A 21,464-nucleotide genomic window follows, 5' to 3' on the forward strand; every position below is an offset into this window, starting at 1 on the left:
GCCACCAAAGTCATCAAAAAACACATTGTGTATAGTGAGGCTTTATTATTAATCAAAAATCAGCCTTTTTATTTATATTCCAAACCTGCTTACAAATAGGAAACATGAGCACAAACCAGCACAACAAACAAACTAGCAGGTTTTATTTAATTAGAAGGAAAACATGATTAAACTTAAGCAAGATACACAGGTACTCTGAGATATTCACTGGTTTTTAACAAACACAAGGTGCATTTCAGCTAAAAATACTGCAAAAAAGGAAAATGACTGTAACCAGAACAAATGAACCACAGCAGTTTTGATGCTACATGCTCAGAGGGACACTTGTATTTTCATTTTTTAGATTTAACCTTCATGCATGTCATTTGAAAAAAACAAAACAAAACATGGGATCAGTTACCTCAGTTAAAATGCAAACAAAAAAAGATTTGGAGACAAAATATGGAGTGATAGGGGAAAAATATACATTTAAGGACCGTAGTTGAGGATTGTTCAAGGACGAGGATTGTTTATTGGCTTCCTGACTCATTATGCCTGAATTCACCTCAGAGATGGCATAATCATAGTGCATAGTTGCCTTTCACATGGTCAGATGCTAGTATTTATATGATTCTGGTATGATTTCAGCAAAGGGGTTTACATAGAAACTTTTATAACCAGTATCATTTCCACTTTACTCACTGAAAATTGTGTTTGTGAAGACCGAATCGATGGTGAATGGTGAATCAAAATGCTGTTCTTGTTTGTTGTCTTCCTCTTCCAAGACAGGGCTTTCTTTTGAAACCTCATCACTGGGGTCAGGCTGAGGTTCAGCAGCACCCTTCTTACTTGACACCGATCCCGCTGACTTCACTGACATAGTGCTGTGGACACTGGCACGTCGATTGTTGCCCTCTGATGTTGAGATGACACAGCTGGCGCGGGGCAGAGTGGACAGAACCTGGCTTGTTTTAGGGCTTCGCATTGGTGTGGCAAAGCAGTTCAAACACCCCGATACGGAGGACGACTTCCCCTGCGTCTCAAGAGCAGGTTTAGATTCAGACCCTGTACTTTGCACACTCTGAGTTTTATACAATCCAATGCTTGCTTTGCCCAGCTTTTGGGCTGAACGTTCTCCAGCGGATCTCCCACTGCTGGTTCTGCGTACTCCACTCCCTGAGGAGCTGTAGCCCTGCCTGAGATCCTCATGGTTGGGTCGAGCTGGGGAAGGGGAGTCACTGAATCGTTGCCGGCTGGACGAGAGTGGATCCGGAAGGGGGCTGCTATCTCTGGACCAGGCCTCATTCTCCAGGCTTATGCTGAACTCACCACTGCTCGCACTTCGGGCACGACTCGATTTACCATTCAGGCCTAGTGAAAATGTCAATTAGAGGAAGTTTAAAGGAGAAGTTCACTTCCAGAATGAAAACTTCCTGACAATTTACTCACCCCCATGTCATCCAAGATCCAAGTCTTTCTTTCTTCAGTCAAAAAGGAAAACATTTTTCTCTATACAGTAGACTTGTATGGCGGCCAATGGGTTGAAGGTCCAAACTGCAGTGTCAGTGCAGCTTCAAAGGGCTCTACACAATTGGTCTCAAACTCAATTCCTGGAGGGCCACAGCTCTGCACAGTTTAGCTCCAACCCTAATCAAACACACCTGATCCAGATAATCAAGATCTTCAGGATCACTAGAAACTTACAAGCAGGTGTGATTTGGAGCTGGTTGGCGCTAAACTGTGCAGAGCTGTGGCCCTCCAGAAATTGAGTTTGAGACCAATGCTCTACACACTCCCAGCCAAGGAATAAGGGCAAAACGATCTGTCATTTTCTAAGAAAAATATCCCAAACGCTTGTCTTGCCCTAGCTCGACCTCACTCATTATGTAATCATGTACGCATGCCGTAGGTGGAAGTACCAAAAGGAACGAGCAAAGAAAATCATACGCCCTTGACAAAAAAAGGTTAAACGACAATGTCGGACAATTTTGAAGTTGGAGGAGAAAATTAGATTTTGATCACGCAATGCGTGAAAATGCACCTGCGCATCGCAGAGCAAGTACAATATGAGCATTTGTGGTTAAAAAGTATATACGTTTTTATTTTTTAAAGAAAATTACTTATCATTTTGCAAAATAAGACCCTTATTACTCACCTGGGATCATGTAGAGCCCTTTGAAGCTGCATTGAAACTGCAATTTAGACCGTCAACCCATTGGTCTCAGTTAAAGTTTGTTTTAGTCAAAAAACTTAATTTCTTTGCGACTGAAGAAAGAAAGACATGAATATCTTGGATGACATGGGGGTGACTAAATTATCAGCAAATTTTCATTTTAGAAGTGAAATTCTCCTTCAAGTTCAACAGGATCATGCATCACTTTGAAAGTGTAGTCTACCAACAAATTCTTACCATGATCTTGGCCTTCAGTGCCATTTGCAAGCCTTGGTGGAATTGTGTCTCCTTGAAAATCTTTACCTGAATTGAAAAATGTGTAAACGGGCAGTTAGGTACTCTACACTGTAATCCAGTTACTCTTTAAAACAGATGTATCAAAGGTGAATAATTACTAATAAGACTTTTATTTTGCAAAGCAGCGAAGCACCAAAGCGGTGAAATGGTGCTTGCCCATGGAAAAGTTGGCCACAATACAAAGTTATTGGTTGGCAGAATGTTTCTTTGTGGTTGCCAAGGTGTTGGAATGCAGTTGCAAAAGTGTTCTGAGTGGTTTTTATCATACAGTATGTAGATTTATAGTTGCTATAGTGTTTTGGGCTGTCAAAATGTTTGTTTGCAGCTACTAAGGTGTTAAGAATGGCTTTTGGCATGTTTCTATGGTGCTTTGGATGTTTTTTTTTTTACCATGCTGCTTGTTGGTAGTACTAGAACAGATGAACGTGCATTTTGACTTAGTACCTTGATTACAGATTATTGTATGATTGTCTATGGAAGAGTAGTGATGAAATGATGATGATGATGTGGACTGTTTTTTTGAAATGGCAATGGTGTGCTGCATTATTTGCTCTTCTGCCTGATCTTCCTGCTTCCCAGAGTCCTCATCCAAACATCCTTCTGACTGCAGCAGGTCATTCATGGCTGAGATGGAACATGACAAGAGATGAAGATGACATGAGATGAGGTCTGTGGGGCTCAAAGGCGAGGCAGCATTTGTCTTGAGGGAGTTCAAGCATTATCACTTTCTCTTCACTGAAGAATAAAAGGCATTGATTTACTTCTAAAATGATAAAAACAGTTTTGCTCATATTTAAGCTCTAACGGCTGATGATTATTAATCTTATCATGTATTCAAATAAAAAGCAATGAAAGTGAAGGCACAGCTGTTACAGGAAGGGCAGGATGTGAGGTCTTACACAGAGATCGGCGGAAGAGAGACTTGACTTTGTCTTTATCCTTTGGTTTGTTACGCTTAACATGAAACATTTTCAGGGTGCTGGCTTGATCACCACAATGGAAAAGATGAAGACAGGAAACGAGGGAGGAAAAACATGACAATAAAAACGTTTGTGAACGTAGTCATAGTGAAAGAAGGAAATTCTTTTGAAGGAAAGAACATGAAAAATCACAAAACAACCACAGACATCACTCATCTTGTTTGCTACCTACTTTGAATGTTAAGATATTTTGCTAAATTCTATGATTTTATGACACAAGTATTTCTTGTTTTAAAGAGGCCATTTCATTGAAAAAAAAATATATATATATATTAAATATGATTAGTTTTTTTTGTTTTTGCTTTAAACCCCGTTGACTTGCAATGTTTGACTGAATTTCTGATATCAGAGTTCTGAGTTCTGAAAATTAAAGTATTGTATGTTTTCATAGAGCTCTTTTATCTTAAGCAACATTTGATTCCTCATGATACGACCCCTTTAAAAACATAAGAAATATTTGTTAAACTTTTTAAGGTGTCCTTGTTAGAGTGTAATTATACATTTAAGTACTAAGCAATATTAATTAACTACATGTACTTACTATAAGGTTAGGATTAGGGTTTGTCTTAGGGTTAGTTGCATGTAATTATGCATAATTTATTGTTATTATAATAGTAAGTACATGTAATGTGTAGCAAGAAGGACACCTTAAAATAAAGTGTTACCGAAATATCGTGTGGAAAACAATGGAGGACCAAAAAAGATGATAGACTCACAGACTTCACATAAATCAGGAAACACAGGTCAAATAACTGTTTATTTGGAAGAACTGAACTCTTCTTTAAGTTTTCTGTGGCAGGTTTGCTTAGGGCAGAATTTGAGAAGTTTTCTAATCCGCAGAGGTGATTTGTGAGGTGATTTACTATGGTAGCTATGCTTTGCTAGGCTACCCCACGTCAGTCGTCTGACACAAATTGTTCCGTTCTCCTTCTCCTGACCTTGGGATGTTGGGATGAAGGGTTTGCTGCTGACTGAGTGGCTTGTTTCTAGATGTTCCTGGCTGGAATGGCTGGACTGTGACAGTTTCATGTAACTGAGGTTATACTCACTGCTGCTCCTCTTAGGGGACACGTTGTCACCATTAAGGGAGTTGGAAGCAGATTCCTCAGAGCCCTGGGAACCCATAGAGGAGCCGTTGTCGTTGCAACGCAGGTCATCCAGACCCTCACATGACTCGGAGCGGAGCTGGGTAGTTGAGGAATGAACATGCTCCTGATCACGAGTCCTCGTCTTCATCAACTTCCTCATCTTCAGCGTTATCCAGTTGCCCCGTCTGCATTGATTAAGTGTTTGTGGACAGGAAACGCAAAAAATGAACATTTGATCTTGATTTTTTTTATGCAAAAAACCTCTGGTAACATCACATCATGAGATTGTACCTGCGTGGTGGTGATGGGTCATAGAACTTGTACTGATCCATGATTTTCTCTTCCAGCTTTTCCTTCTGCCTTCTGAGTTCATTCAGTTTGTCTCTGTCAAAAAACATTACAGTTGGTCTAGTGCATACAAGCCATAATGTGCCATCAAACGTTTTCAATCTTTTTGACCTCCGTTGTCCACAACATGAATTTTCCAGTTGATTGTGATTTACTTTTTACAGATATTTTACTTGCATTTTCTACCCAATAAAATATTGTAAAGCAGTTAAATATAGTTAAATATCTATATAGTTTTTATACATTTTTATTTAAGTTTTAATTTTAGCTATTCTGGCTTGGCAACTAGCTGAAAATAAGTTAACTTTTTTTAATATTTAATTTCATTTAAAGTTTATTTTATTTCATGTAGCAAGGTTTTTTATGGTTTTAGTTTTAGTTAACTATACTGATTCTTCAAAGACAAAAAAAGTTTGTTAAAGGGGGGACCATCTTGATTTAAAGTTGTTTTAGCTTATATTAATGCTTGTTTTGCATCATTTTAAGTCATCTTGAAGCCCCAGTTCATTAGCTAAGAGACACTGCTTTTTTCTTAATTTCTCAGATTATGCATTCAGTTATGTTCCTTATTATACAAAAACATCATGCTCTAAAAAAGTTCACGCTCTTGTTAATTCACTGCACAAAACAAATAGTGGTCTGCACACCCCACGTTTATCTGCAAGTCAACCCATATTTATTGTCGTCTGGGTTATGTTTTTTGACCTTGCATAGTTTTGTTTATGGTTGTCGAGGATAAGGGAATGTCGAAGAACCTGTCCATGTTAGCATCTGCGTAATTTGATTGGCTTCAACCTTAAATTTGTGCTAAAATTCTAAGTCTGGACGCACAGTCATTGATGTCAACAACTTAAGATATAGGAGTTGTTTTGTCTCCCCTTTAATAATTTATTTGTTGTGTTATCCTAACTATGCATAAATAGCTTTGGTAATAAATCCTAATGTGAGAACCACTGCTTTAATATTTTTCAGAATATTAATAAGCTGTCTTTAACTGATTTCTATGCTGCATAGACGAAACAAATGTCTCTCACATATATTGTCTCTGCTCCACATGGAACAAGTCCTTGCTCTCCATGGTCTGATCTAGCAGGGTTCGGTTCTGCAGCATCAGGCTCTGGATCTGGTCCAGCAAGTGTCGGTTCTCTTCCTCCACATTCGCCTTCAGCTGGGTCAGCAACTGAACAGAAGCACAAAAGAAGGTGATTCATCATGAACTTACAGTATTTAAATCAGTAGTTTTGTTTGAAATGCAACAATGGCAAGACTTTGTCCAGTTGCTGCCAGCATAAACCAGCATGGATGATGACATGATCTGCAGGTGTGTAAAAGATGGAAGTAAAATCTTCCAAGAACATTCTGCTCTGATTGAGAGAACTGCTACGCACCTCACACTGGTTGGTCAGTTTAATGCTGGTGATTTCCAGCTGCTGGTTCAGCTCCTTGAGTTTGGACAGCTCTGACTCTAGCTGTGTCTGCTCCAGTTTGCAGGAGTTCAACTGGCTCTTTATGCTCTTGTGCTCAACATGAAGTTCCTCATTCTCTGCCAACAGCTTCTGGTAGGTTTGATTCAGCCTGGGTGGAGGATAAAGCACAATGTTTTGTGCGGTTAATCAAATAATCTAATTCTCTATTCATATGTAATATAATATTTATATATTTAGGTAATTTTATTACTGTAGATCAACACTAGCTCTAAAATATTATGTTTACCATTTGTACACACTGTGCAGAAAATATATCTCATTATGCTACATTGTCACCAAATCTTGGATTCAATCTTTTTGTCATCTTGTTTTCTTTCAATCAGTACAGGTTTTGTATTTCTTCTTGTAACTGATTGATCATAGGTCTCAATTAACTGAGCTTATGCACCTGTTTTTGAGTGAAAAACAAAATCATTATTTGTGGATAATTATGTCAATGTTCACTCAAATACTAATGTGCATAAGCTCAGATCAATGAGAATCAATCAGTTCTCAAAAGAAATACAAAACCTGTGCTAATTGAAAGAAAACAAGCAATTTTTGACCAGGAACACCACAAATGAAGCAAGCTGGGAAAAAATAGCCTTTTTAACCTGTGTAAGCAAAGTCAGTAAGTTTTTGTCTGATGGAAATCCTCTCTGGGTCAAAATTACCATAACACAACATAGAGACATAATGTTCAATGTGACAGCTATTTTCTGAACTTAGTGTACACCAAGGGAACAAACAAAGCATGAAAGCACAGTCACACACATACAGTACAGTATATGAACACACGCACACACACACACAACACTAACCAATCTTTCTCGTCTCTGAGCCTTTGGCACTCTGCTGTTGTGTTCCTGTTTGTGCATATCTCATTCTGCATTTTCTTCTGTTCTTCTCTGAGAGCCTTCTCTAACCCCTCCAGCTGAGCGCACTGCTGAAGTAGTGTGTTATACCTGGAGTCAGACAGACATAAACAGCGTCATAGTTTAATGTTACTTGTCAAAAGCTGAATATAGCATTATATCTTTACACAGAACTTCAAATTAGCATCTTAACCTGTCATTGTAAAGACATCTTATGTTGTGTGTACTAACCTGTCCTCCAGTGATCTGTGCTCTATCTCCAGGGTTCGGTGGCTGTTCTCCATCGTGGAGTACCTATGAGAGAGCACCTCCAACTCTGCTGCCTGTCTCTCATGCAGGACACTCAGTCTCTCGTGGTCCCGGAGAAGAAGTTCATTAACTGTGCGCAGATCTTCTCTCTCCCGTATCGCGCCCTCCCTCTCAGCCTCCGAACTCTGCCGTTCCCGCTGTAGCTGTGCATTATGGGCCATCAGAGAGGAATTCTGGGAAGTTACAGTGGACTTCTCAACCTAATAGAAAATGAGGATTTAATAGAAAGAAAGAAATTAATACTTTTATTTAACCCAGCATTAAATTGATCAAAAGTGAAAGTAAAGACATTTAAAATGGAATAAAAGTTATCTTTTTCAAATGACTGCTGTTCTTTTTAATTTTTTATTTATCAACGAATGCTAAAAACTAAATTTAGCATGATTTCCACAAATAATAAGATAATAATAAATAATTTTAGTTGTCTTTGAGGGATCATATGACACCAAAAATTGGAATAACAGCCGCTGAAAATGCACAGGGATAACTTACATTTTAAAATATATTAAAATAGAAAACAGTCATTTAATGATACTAGTCTTCCGCTGTATTTTTGATCAAATAAATGCAGCATTAGTGAACCTAAGTGACTTTCTCTAACCACACCCAAACTTTTGAATGGTAGTGTATATGCAACTTTTATCATATTTTATAATAGCTATATGTGCAATGCATTTAAGGCAATAGCATTTGGTTTAATGTGACTTACCTGCAGTTGTGCATTGTGTGTCTGCAGTGCTGTGTTGCTCTCCTGCAACGAAGCTGTCTGCTGTTGTAACGCGATTATTTGTGCCTGCAGCCCATCTGACTGCATCTGCAATGTCTGCAGTTGTGTTTGCAATGATTGTTTCTCAGCCTGCAAAGTTGCATTCTGCACAACAAAAACCAAAGGCAGATATGACAAATTTCTGTAGCTTAATTAGTACAGCATGATGCTTACAACACCAATGCTGTGGGTTTGATTCCCAAACGTACAAGTACTGACAAAAAATGTATATCTTGAATGCGCTAAAATTATGAAGATGCTTAGCAGGTATGAACATTATTTCATGCTAAAATCCTCCCTTAAGTTTTTAAACAGATTGTGGACGCTGGCTCCTTCATGAGACTCACATTTCTCTCCACCTCAATGAGTCGATCTTTGAGCTTAAGCAATGCCCACGTGGCCTCCTGACTCTCTCTGTGCCATGTCCTCTCTGGTGGAGAACATTGTCCTGCCTTTTCCTCCTCATCCCTCTGAAGCAATGCCTCATAGTTCTGTTTGACCTGCAAAAAAATCATATATATGTTGAATCCAAAGTTGCTTTGGATAAAAATGAAAAAAACCTTGGCTTGGCTCTCATGTGCATTATCTGGACCAAGCTACAAAAAAAAAAAAATCACTTTTTAGCCTGAATTAAGAGACAATTTTGGTCAGATTTTTTCTGGTTTTAAAATATTTGTTTTGTTTGGTAAACTGTTTTGGTCTTTCCCCATTCAAGGATGGCTACCAAATAAACTATCTTGATTTGGACTTGGCTTCAACTCACAGTTTTAAGATCCTGTCGTAGTTGCTGGTTTATCTTGGCCGATTCTTGCACACGGGCCTCAAGGCCAGCCATTCTCTCTTTTTTAATCTTTAGGGATTTCATTAGAGAAGACTCCAGCTCTGACTCCAACTGCTTACACTGACTGAGAGTGGGAGAGAAAGTGATGGAGACAAAGACAATGGTGGTCATTCGTCATTTCTAAGGTATCTGACATTTAAAAGCATCACCTTGGGCTTCGCTGAATATATAAGTAAATGTCTGCATACCTCTGGTCTACAGCCTCGTGATCTCCCATTCGCATCTCCTGGTTTAACCTCATCCTCTCTAGTTCATAAGCCAATTTCTCAAGATCAGATTCTTTCTGTTGCAATTTCAACCTCTGGTCCAGCAGCTCCTGGAGCGCAAAACAGTAAATTTGAGAAAAATAAGAGAATACTGAGAAAATGTAATAATCTACAAAGCATTCGCTGTAGTGGTAACCTCTCTTAATGTCATCAACATCCTCTTGTCCACTCCAGCCTGTTGAATCAGCTCCTGGTTTTCCTTTTCATGCTCTTTGATCTTAGCACAGGATTCACTAAGATAGTTAGTCTTTTTAACCAGAGTACGGTTCTCCTTCTCAAGAACCACCAACTTCAGGTTGTTACTATCCAATGAGGCCTCCTGGATCTTCACTTGCTGCCGCAATCTCCGATTCTCCTTCTCCAGACAACTCCGATCGTGCTCCAGATGTCCATTCTCATGCACTAGACCTTGGTTTTCCATATCTACTTGTCCTTGGTTTTGGTTGAAATTAAATTGAGGACTCTGGTTTTCAGCCTCCAATTCATGGAGCTCTACTTCAAGAAGATTGCCATTAGTATTTTCCAAGGATGTATACAAATGTTCTGTGTCAAGGGAATGATTGCTGGTCTTCTGAGTCGGTGTGATAATTTGGCCATAATGCATGTTGGCAAATGCTGGAGTAGATTTGTGAGTCTTACAGTCCACTACATCTGTCTGGCCATTTTCCTCAACATCCAATGGACAACTGGTTCCTTGAAGTTCTTCCAGGGTCTTCAACAACCTCTGGTTCTCTTTCTCCAGTTTCAGCAACCTGCTACACGTCTTTTCAGTTACCTCTTGGCCCAAAGACTTCAGCTCTACAACACATTTTAGGTTTATTACAGTTTTTTTAATTTATTCTCAGGGTTTTTTTTGGGGGGAGGGGGTTTGCAAGCTATCGTATGCTTCTATGTAATAGCAAGATTTTGGTTTCAAAGTAAGGTTTGGAGTAATGTAGGGTCTTTAATTGCACTGTGGTCCACAAGCATCACATTTTTAAGATGCCTTGCCAAATTGGCAGTGCTAGTATACCTGAATTCTGTTGGGGGTTCTTGGCAAGTTCTAGCTCCCAGCCCAAACGTTGTGATTCTTCCATACTCCTTTTCTGAGAGAGCTCCAGGATGACGTTCCTTTCCAGCAGCTCCTCTATTCGTCTTCTGTCCACAGTTCTTTCCTAAAACACATTAGACAACCGAGCAAAGCAGATAAAAACAATTTGGAATGGCAATAACAGAAAAAGGTATATAGTAATATTGTGGTAGATCTTTTGCACGGTTATCATTTCTTCTTCTTCACCTCTTCCATGTCATGAAGTTTTGATTCTAATAGGAGGTTGTGTTTCTCCAGATGGTGCAGTTTGTCAGATCGTGCTTTGACACTCTGTAGCTCTTCCTCCAGCATGGCCTTACTTTCCATCAACACCTGATTATCCTCCTTCAGCTCCTGTCAACGGCAAAAAGAAAGTTAAGGTGAGATTTCTCACTCATACACATACACTAGAAGCTTGGGGACAGTAAGATTTTATCAGTAAAATGTTAAATAAATGCTCTTTTTAGAACTTTATATTCATCACATAATTCTGATTTTTCACATAATTCTATTTTTTAAGCACCAAATCAGCATATTAGAATGATTACTGAAGGATCATGCTTTGCTTTGCTATCACAGGAATAAATAATTTTTAATTTTTACATCATTATTTTATTTTAAATTGTAATATTTCACAGTATTACTGTTTTCACAGTTTTTGATCAGACAAAAAAAAAAAAATCTTACCAACCCCAAACTTCTGAATGGTATACAGTACACACACCTCCAGTTTGACTTTATAAAAGTTCATGTTGTGAAGTTTATCTTGGTAGCGAGCCACTTCATTCTCCAGTTTGTCTGCTCTGATGGCTCTTTCTTTCATTGCATCCAGCTCATCACGGTACATCCTAGCTGCTCGTGCATCTGTTAACAGCTGCATGTTCTGATCACGGACAAAAGTAGATGGGATAGAAAGAAAAAAAAATCAAACCTTAAAATAACAACCATAGCCATTTATCAATAAATATAGCACAACTGAACTGTACATTACTTTATATTTTGAAAGTTAAAGTTCTGAAGTTGTCATGTCTATAACATAAAACCATGAGCATGTATTATTCAAAATATAAATTGCGACAAAAGTGAAAGTTCATTGTTGGAGCTTTGGATCAGACATATTAAAACATGTTCTTTTTAGTACCTCTTGCTGAAGTCTTTTAAGCTCCGCCTCCACACTGTCTAGGTCCTGCCTGCAGTCTAAGAGCTGTTCACTTTTCTCCTCTCTGTTGTGACACAGGAAACAAATGTTTGGAAGATTTAAAGATTCAATACTCGCACAGGTTCAGAGGAGTGATTAACATGCAATCACTTAATCAGAGAAGAACAAGTACAAAACCGCACACCTAAATATGTGTGCACATAAGCTTAAGTACATGCAAACATAACCAATGCAAGTGTGTACACAAATGCACAACTACTATAAGCACACACAAGCCAAATAAGAGGCACAGTGTTTGACGTATGTTTGACCTACAGATACACAAAAATAAAAAAAAATATTGATGAACCGAACATGCTACTTTAAGAAATCCAAAGAAACTTTGACATGAAAAAACAGCACAGTGTAATATAGAAAATACATTTGCATTTTCCCTAGAAATTATAGCCCTCATAGATACTGGTTCATTAATATAATAATAAGAGCATTGCACATGCACTTGCATGGCCCATACATTACACAGACATTGAGAGACAAACTATATCTCAAGCTATACATTTTTTTAAGTGCATATGTACTTTTATTAACTACACAAAAATAAGAAAGAGAATTATTTTAAAATCATTGTGATCTGTTTTCTGCATAGTGCTCTGTGTTTATGTGAGATTATGTCAATATTGCATTTTTCACATCACAGATCACATCAGTATATATCATATTTAGAAATATTAAATAATGTTTTAATTAAATTAATATTTTATGTTACTGGAAAGGTACACCAGAAAGTTAGTATAATCACCTAAAAAATATTTCCAAACTCAGTTATTTCATGGCTCAGTGTGCCTAGAATTTTCACTACAAATGATGATTTATCCCCAAATGAAACTGACTTTTGACTAAACTGAAGTCTACTTCCCATAAATGATTATTGAAACATCACATATTCACTTTAAAACATTGAGAAAGCTGTGCTGTTTTTGTTCAGACATTAACACACAATTGCTGCTCGAGAATATACTCCAAAATAGAAGTTATGCAGCAGTGTGAGCAGTATTGTACAGTGGGTTTGTGGATGGATGGAAAAAAAATTGATGGATAGAAGGCTGGATGGGTGGAAACGAGGGGGGTTGACTGTCTGTAGCATTACACTAAGAGGATCAAAGTGGGTCAGCAGAATAAGGACGGACCCTGCACTGTGCGAGGGTCTATTTAATCTGGGGCAAGCTTCCTTTTACCGTAACCACAAAACCAGCTATTACAGATTAATTAATGAAGCTTTATTTATTATCACATAAATCAATAAAAAATAAGATAATATACAAGATTACATTTTATTTGAAGTCTGGTGTAGTGCAAGTGATTATTAATTGCATATAGAATGTTGAAGTTATATGATAAATATTATTTTGGACACTGGAAACCAATATTACAAGCATTCAATATTAATTTAAAAATTAAAAATTAAATATCATGAATGTTGACGAATACAGATATGGCGGCCAATATATTGTCTATCACTAACAGTTATAGATCCGAGGAAATGTCTTGATAAGTGCAGTTTTCTTTCCTGTGTTGACATATTTCCTATTGAAACAGGAAGTCACAGTCATGAACCATGATTTTCTGCTTGCTGAATTGATTGCAATCATATACCCACATAAACAGTTTGATCTTTCATCATATCTGTGCATGTGTAGATCATTTTAGTGTGTGTGCATTTGCTCACAGCTCCTGTCTGAGGCGTTTGATCTTGGCTTTAGCATCCGTCAGCTCTAGTGCCAGATGCTGCTGGGATAAAGGGAGCCGGCTGCTGGTGGACTCTGTGAGGGAGGAGTCATCACCAAACACTACAGACTTTATCGTCTCTTTCCCCTGCATCAGCTCCACGATGGTCTACCAGCAGAGAAAGAGTGAGAGGGGTCAGACAAGAGAATCAATTAGTTAGCCAACTAAATGCATTGGCTGCTTATCATTTTATACACCGGCAAATATTTATTTTCCTTCATACTGCAGCCAAGCACAATAAACCTTTTTGAAACTGAATGATCATCTCCTAGAAAAGTGGGGAAGGTAATAGATTTTGTCATTTCTAAATGACATTTGAAGATACCTCAAATTGCCGGTCTCGCTGGTCCACTAACATTTTGAGGTTGATGCTCAAACTTCTGCAGAGATTTTCCCATTCCTCTGGACATAGACCCTCCATCTCCAACCAATGCAGATCAAACACGTTCTCTTGACAATGAGTCACCTGGAGTGAAAAAACTTGTCTCAATCAGCATTTTGTATAGCTTTATAAAAATGTACAACATTTTGTGTTATCTATCTACTACTTAATTCAAAGCACCTCCTGGCAAGAAAGTACATAATAGATAATAGAAGTTACATGCTGCTGACAATCTGCAAACAAAAGGGTTTCTGATGTATTATCTTGTTAAGTTATTAAGACACTCATTATGCCTGTAGGTGGCTTCTTTCAGGCAGACATGATTTTAATCAGTTCTCCCTGAGAAGTCCAATCAAATATAATTACTACATGACTATACAGGTAATCAGCCATATGTGCCATATTTGCCAAGCAATTATGTCTATTGTAGTCTATCCCAGTACCTCTTGGATATGACCTGCGATTGCTGCTTTTGTTTCAAAATCAAGACTTTGTATCTTCTCGATATACTCCTCTTTTCTTTCACACTGTAAAACAGCAACAGACAGTTTTAGGTCTACATACTAGAAGTGGCACTGCTTCAGTTTGATGAAAATGTACGGAAACGTTTTTTAAATTTGAATAAAATGAAAACTAAAAGTATTTCAAATCACATGTTTAAACTGAGAAATTTTTAAATTTTATGCACAAAATTAGCTCCTTTCAAATTTGATGCCTGCTACAGGTCTCAAAATAGTTGGGACGGGGGCATGTTTACCATGGTGTAGCATCTCCTCTTCATTTCAAAACAGTTTGAAGATGTCTTGGCATCAAGGTTATGAGTTTCTGGAGTTTTTGGTGTTGGAATTTGGTCCCATTCTTGCCTGATATAGGTTTCCAGCAGCTGAAGAGTTTGTGGTCGTCTTTGACATATTTTTCGTTTAATGGTGCACCAAATGTTCTCTATAGGTGAAAGATCTGGACTGCAGGCAGGCCAATACAGCACCCAGACTCTTCTACTATGAAGCCATGCTGTTGTAATAGCTGCAGTATGTGGGTTTGCATTGTCCTGCTGAAATATACGTCGTCTGGAAGTGAGCATATGTTGCATAAACCTTTATATACCTTTCAGCATTCAAGCAAACATGCAAGCTGCCCATACCATATGCACTTATGCACCCCCATACCATCAGACATGCTGGCTTTTAAACTGAACGCTGATAACACACTGGAAGGTCTCCCTCCTCTTTAGCCCGGCGGACACGGCGCCCGGGATTTCCAACAAGAATGTTAAATTTGGACTCGTCTGACCATAAAATACTTTTCAACTTTGAAACAGTCCATTTTAAAAGAGCCTTGGCCCACAGGACACGACGGCGTTTCTGGAACATGTTCAAATATGGCTTCCTTTTAGCATGATAGAGCTTTAGTTGGCATCTGCAGATGGCACGGCGGATTGTATTTACCGACTGTGGTTTCTGGAAGTATTCCTGGGCCCATTTAGTAATGTCAATGACAGAATCATGCCGATGAGTGATACAGTGTCGTCTGAGGCCCGAAAACCACGGGCATCCAACAAAGGTCTTCGGGCTTGTCCCTTACGCACAGAGATTTATCCAGTTTCTCTGAATCTTTTGATGATGTTGTGCCTGTAGATGATGAAATTTGCAAAGCCTTTGCAATTTGACATTGAGGAACGATGTTTTTAAAGTATTCCAGAATCCTTTTACATACTCTTTCACAGATTGGAGAGCCTCTGCCCATCTTTACTTCTGAGAGACTCTGCCTCTCTAAGACATCCCTTTTATAGCTAATCATGTTACAGACCTGATGTCAATTAACTTAATTAGTTGCTAGATGTTCTCCCAATTTCTTGCTTTTTCAGCCCATTGTTGTCCCCGTGCCAACTTTTTTGAGACCTGTAGCAGGCATCAAATTTGAAATGAGCTTATTTAGTGGATAAAAGTGTAAAATTTATCCATTTCAACATTTATGCTATCTATGTTCTATTGTGAATAAATTATTGGCTCATGTGATTTGAAAGTCTTTTAGTTTTAATTTTATTCAAATTTAAAAAACGTCCCAACATGTCTGGAATTCAGGTTGTACAATGAAAAAATTAAAAGTTAAATGAATAGTCAACTGCTCAGTTTAATACAATCTATGTAGTGCACACATATTACCTGCACAGCACAGCTAAGCAACAGTAGCAGCAACTTCCTGATCTCTTCTAGACCTTCCTCTAGAAAAAAGGTGTCATTTGTCAAAATAAGTGCTTTACAATGGAATGCTAATGATTCTAAATCTGCTTAATCACAGTTGTCTGGTTCGCTCCAAGATGTTTATAAAAGAGATTTCTTATGGTCACCAAGGTTGCATTTATTTGATCAAAAATACAGTAAAAACAGTAATATTGTGAAATATTATTACAATTTAAAATAACTGTTTTGTATTAGAATATATTAAAACAATTATTTATTCCTGTGATGCAAAGCTGAATTTTCAGCATCATTACTCCAGTCTTCAATGTCGCATGATCCTTCAGAAATCATTCTAATGTGCTGCATTGCTGAACAGTTTGGAAAAAAGTGCTGCTTAATTTTTATTTTTTTTTGGAAACCATGAACAGAAAATTCAGAAGAACAGCATTTATTTGAAACATAAGTTTTTTTATAACATTATAAATGTCTTAACTGTTAATTTTGATTAATTTAAGGCATCCATGCTAAATATAAGTATACATTTTTGCAAAGAAAAGGAAAGTATTGGGATGGATAGGAAAGGATTTTAAAGGAGAAAGTAAAATGAAAAATCACACACAGCAGCTTTATGATTTCTGTAAGAGCTCCTGACAGATTGTTCATGTGCACGACATTATATTCAAGCGACTAGAACTATTGTGCACATTCTCTGAATTTTTTTTTTTTTTTTAAAGAGCTGACGTACCACAGAGCGGGTTCCTGCCCAGCAGCAGAACATTGGGAGGAGGCATCATAATCAGCTGATGCAAGGTCTCCTACAGTAAATAGGATGCAAAATCAGAAACAGGAGATAAGAGAGAGGAGATATGCAGAATCTTGTCCAAATATCAGCAGCTCTGAGTTTTATTAAAGAGCAAAAACAGATCCAGCTGCCATCAGTTTCTTTGCATTCAACCGTTTTAAGCAGTAAATTACAGGCAGGACCAGGGACTGTGGTAATTGTTCAGAGACGTCTTAAAGAGTTCAGGAAACTTGGGGGATGGTTTAAATCAAGACAATTATTAAACTTTGATGTGGTGCTTCAGATGAATTTGAATGTTGTGGTCACCGTTATCTGCAATCTTATTAATTTCAAAAAAAAAAAAAAAACACATTAAAGGACCAATGCAGAGGTAATTCAAGAAGTTAGATTACACTACACTCACTAAAATATGTATTAGTCCTTCTTAAAAAGCCACATAACCAGACAACCAGAGAGCATTCATTACAGAGCATTTCAGCTTAAATCAGCATGACAATGTGTATTATTAATTATTAAACAGCATTATTTAATAATGTCTTCTTGTGGAAGGCAGATGTCCCAGAATGTCCAGAGTTTTTCAATATGTAAGTTATGCTAACACACATCGACAAGGATGTGGGTGGGCTTACTTTGCCTGTCACTTTTCCGTATGGGAATTCGCTAATGCCGATTCTTCTTGGGCAAAATCGTTTTCAGTTTGGCTGAATAAGCTAGATCAGTGATTGGACGATCTGAATTTCCTCAGGCTAACAAAACTCAAGGGAGGATAAAGTCAATTCCGAAGATTCAAGATGCTGAGCACAAACAGCTCTGTCACACTATTTTACATTAACTTAAAAGTATGTGCATTTATTTTCCCAGCTTTGCTTTGAATGTGAGAACTTATGGCAACACATGGGTTTTACAAAGCCATAATTTCCACCAATTAAAAACCCTTGTGAAAATTAAGCAACAGGAAATAATTCCATTATTTGGCTGGTTTGTTTTTTTTAGGGTACTTTCATTAGTTTGACCGCTTTAGCCGGCACCATGAGAGACAGGTCTCATGGGATGTAAAATGGGTCATTTTCCAGCTTTGCTCCGGGCCATCGCTGTTTCCTAGCTACTGATTACACAGATGTTGGCTTGGCGCACTGATATCTAGGCCAGCCTCTTTGAGGGGAGCTTGTACGTCTGGTGGCGAGGCTATTTCCACACGGACAGATGTGCAGGATGCAGGGTGAGCAGCAGGAACTTTAGGGTATGACTTTGAATCCTGCCCTTCCACCCAGAGGGCCTCCATTTGGGAATATGCAGAATCGAGTATAGTAAAAAAGGAAACTTGACATTGAACTATATATATATATATATATATATCTATATAGTCTTATTATATTTATGATATTTAATTCTCTGTGCCTTACCTGGTAGTATGATTTGATGTGGTAAATGAGAACAGACAGGTTTTGCGCTCTCTGGCCGACGTCATTGTTCACTTTGTTTAAACCTTGAACAGTTCCTTTGGGATTTCTGTGAAAAAAAGACATGAACTTATTCCTGCAATATAAAATCAACTCAGCAAGAAGAAACTGAGACGTCTTGTTTCCGAAGACCTGTTTAGTATATTAACCTGGACTAAGGGGCACGAGTAATAATAGCAACAAAACACAATCCGTTCATTCATTCCCTTTTTTTTCCACATGACTTCATTCCTCAACTAGCCAGCACTAAAACACAGACAGAGGCAAAAGCAGCAACATTCAGATCAGGTCAAGTCTTGAGACTTTAACTCTTCTAGTTCAGTAGCTCAAGGTCTGAGTCCTGACACAGTGACCTGAAACGCTGCTGTCCCTTGATAAACTTCAGTCTGGGATGCTGTCCATGCCACCATCCAAAAACAGTCTACAATCAAGCTCTAATCCATCAGCCTCCCTGAATCTGTGGGATTACTGTGGCCGGCTTGATACTGTACGGTTTACTACCTCAGCATCTTTACAGATTATTTTGCTTTTGAAAATACATGTTTTGGCCATTAACTATACTTTAAATGACAACGAAATGCATGTTGCCTAAAGGCATGGTTGGGTTTTAACATTTAAATACAGCTATGGATTTTTGTCTGAGATGGAAATAGAATTTGGGGCAAAAACAACCCACCCATATGCACCCATCCAAATTCTGTCCAGCCGAACAGTCTGACGGACCGACTACAAAGTGTTCCTTCATGACCATGACAAAGCATACAGTGTTTTGGGTCTCCTGCATGGAGTGAGTCATTTAAAAGCTGAAACACATGCTGTCTACAACACTGCTCGATATTACACGTGAACGACACCAAAGGGTGGTGGTAACTTCACAGTATGGGGTCTGGAATGGGGGCACACAGATTTGATCACATGTAGAGACAACCTGTGAACTGAAAAGTCACTGAGAGAACCCTTTCAACAATATGCCCTTAAGCAAAGCACTCAGCTAGTGTTCAATTGCTTTGGATGAATAATTTAGGCTCAACAGCTAATTGAATGAGCAACAAATGTTTACTTTGATGTACATACCAGTGAAAAAACTTTGGGGTTGGTATATCTCTTATACTCACCAAGTCTGCTTTTGTTTGATAAGAAATACAGTAAAAAGTAATATTGTGAAATATTATTACAATTTAAAAAAAAATGTTTTATATATTTTTAAATGTAATTTATTTCTGTTATGGCAAATTTTTAGATTTTTTTTTTAGATCATTTAGATTTTTTAGCAGCCAGTTTTCAGTGTCACATGATACTTCAGAGATTATTCTAATTTGCTGATTTGATGTTGAGAAAAAGAAAAAAATATTATAAATACTCAATACAGTTGTGCTGCTTAATGTTTTGGGGGGGACTGGAAACTGATCTGATGTCTATACAGTATTCTGCCTTTTTAATACACTTTATTTCAAATAAATTTATAATTTACTGATCCCAATTTTTCAATGACATATGTCCCAAAATTTTGATGAGATCAATAAAAACCTCAAATACTGTACATTTAGGTAGAACGCTTACTATTGAGTTGAGTGTTCGGATAATATAATTGTGTGTAAATAGATACTTACATTTGATTCATGACCTTGTTCAAGAATATGCCATCCACTAATTCAGTGTATTCAGAGAGCATGTTCCCCTCTTTGTCACCTAGTTGACCAAATGTCTTAACCTTTGGAACACAGATATATATGGGAAATTAAAAAGACATGTCATGAAGTGACAGCAGTGTGACATGCGCTTTGTGTGACAACAATTTTCTAATTAAACAAGCAGTTTTGTGGCATTTCTGAGACTGAGACATACTGAGAAACTACATGGAATATTCATACTTTTAAACACTCATTAGTTACATTAAGGAAACTGCACAAATATAATTATCAGTGAAGTCTGGGCTGTTCACCACACTTCATTTGAGTGAATATTTCTTGTGGCAGATTTATGAACTCTAATAAAGAGATCAGTGGTAGAGACATACTTTAAAGTCTTGGCTAAATAAATATGCTCACCATTATATAGTTTATACTTTCTTGTGACAACATGCCCCAATCATGGTAACAGTAAATGGAGTAAGCTTTTTAGATAAATCTTTGTTTTGCCCAACAACACATATATGTGTGTATATGTGTGTGTGTGTGTGTGTGTATATATGTACATACAGCTTGATCTTCCAATGAGATAATTGTTATGCTAGCTCATATATTCTGACACACTGATACAATGTTAGCTATGTTCTGCAGAATCTGCTCATAACAAACAGAAAAATAGCAACTTACCCAAGTGACAAGAGGGCTGCTCATGAACTCCTCTAATAAGACTGGAATCTCACCCTCCATATTAATATTACACGATCAAAGAGATTGGAAGAAACACATTAAATCCATATAAATCCAGCACTGGTGGTTTACCCTTCTCCATATGCAGCTGAGAAGAGGAAATCTAGCTGCATCACTGAACAAGGGACAAATCTTCCGTTCACAGCGATGCAAGATTTCACATTCATGTAGCTCGTTCCTCGTCAACAAACTGGTATCTGTTATTAGATTGAAAATAAACGCAGAATGTTGCCTTTTAAATGTTCCATCAGGACTGCAGCATCCTCCGGTGCCGCTCACACATCAGTGCAGCCTGCAGGGTGCTCACTGCTCACTACTGGAGATCCATCCTCACTTACTAGTGCATGGGAAGTTTTAAAGTAAAACCGCCAACCATTAGAACCCAAATAACACAGGATTTTAATAACTAAATGTAAACTTGAAACATTTAGTGCATTCTCGTGCTTCCTTCATCAAATGGAAATATCCCAAAAGGACGTAAAGTCTAATTGAAAAAGTTTTAGTAGGTTTTTATGTATTTTCCGTCCCACAGCATCCGCCTGATCTGGACAGCAGTGGTTGTGGTTTAGTACATCTCTGACCTTAATCTGTTACCATAACAACAGCCGTCAACCCCCTCAATCACCAGTTAAAATATCATAACAGGCTTATTGAGTGTAATCTGTCCCGGTCTGTGCTTTAAATCGTCACCAATGAGGGATGAGTAGAATAACAAGCACCTCCACACATTCTGCTGAGGGGTGGACTACATTACACTGTACTGGCAGAGCTATTCGTGTAACTGGAAAAGGGCAAAAGACTAGTTAGTCTGTGATATTAATATCTAATAATATAGAAAACAATTAAAAAAAAAAAAAAAAAATA

At 37.8% G+C, this 21,464-nt stretch overlaps 1 protein-coding gene across 1 annotated transcript; it reads right to left on the reverse strand.

Moving 5' to 3' along the window:
- Positions 1–32: 32 nt before the first annotated feature.
- On the reverse strand, positions 33–21,139 carry LOC306845199 (girdin-like). The gene is made up of 26 exons (XM_079377855.1): positions 20,541–21,139; positions 19,836–19,936; positions 18,169–18,274; positions 16,709–16,778; positions 15,946–16,004; positions 14,227–14,310; positions 13,727–13,867; positions 13,343–13,509; positions 11,599–11,680; positions 11,182–11,340; positions 10,665–10,811; positions 10,401–10,542; positions 9,525–10,186; positions 9,311–9,438; positions 9,045–9,186; positions 8,629–8,781; positions 8,225–8,386; positions 7,438–7,715; positions 7,153–7,296; positions 6,254–6,440; positions 5,900–6,045; positions 4,809–4,901; positions 4,479–4,702; positions 2,894–3,073; positions 2,390–2,455; positions 33–1,350 (listed from the first exon to the last, which is right to left on the reverse strand). The coding sequence occupies exons 1-26, from the start codon at positions 20,598–20,600 to the stop codon at positions 674–676; spliced, it is 4,560 nt and encodes a 1,519-aa protein (XP_079233981.1). The 5' UTR covers positions 20,601–21,139; the 3' UTR covers positions 33–673.
- Positions 21,140–21,464: the final 325 nt, after the last annotated feature.

This window comes from Barbus barbus (assembly GCF_936440315.1).
Source record: "Barbus barbus genome assembly, chromosome: 25".
Classification (NCBI taxonomy): Eukaryota; Metazoa; Chordata; class Actinopteri; order Cypriniformes; family Cyprinidae; genus Barbus; species Barbus barbus.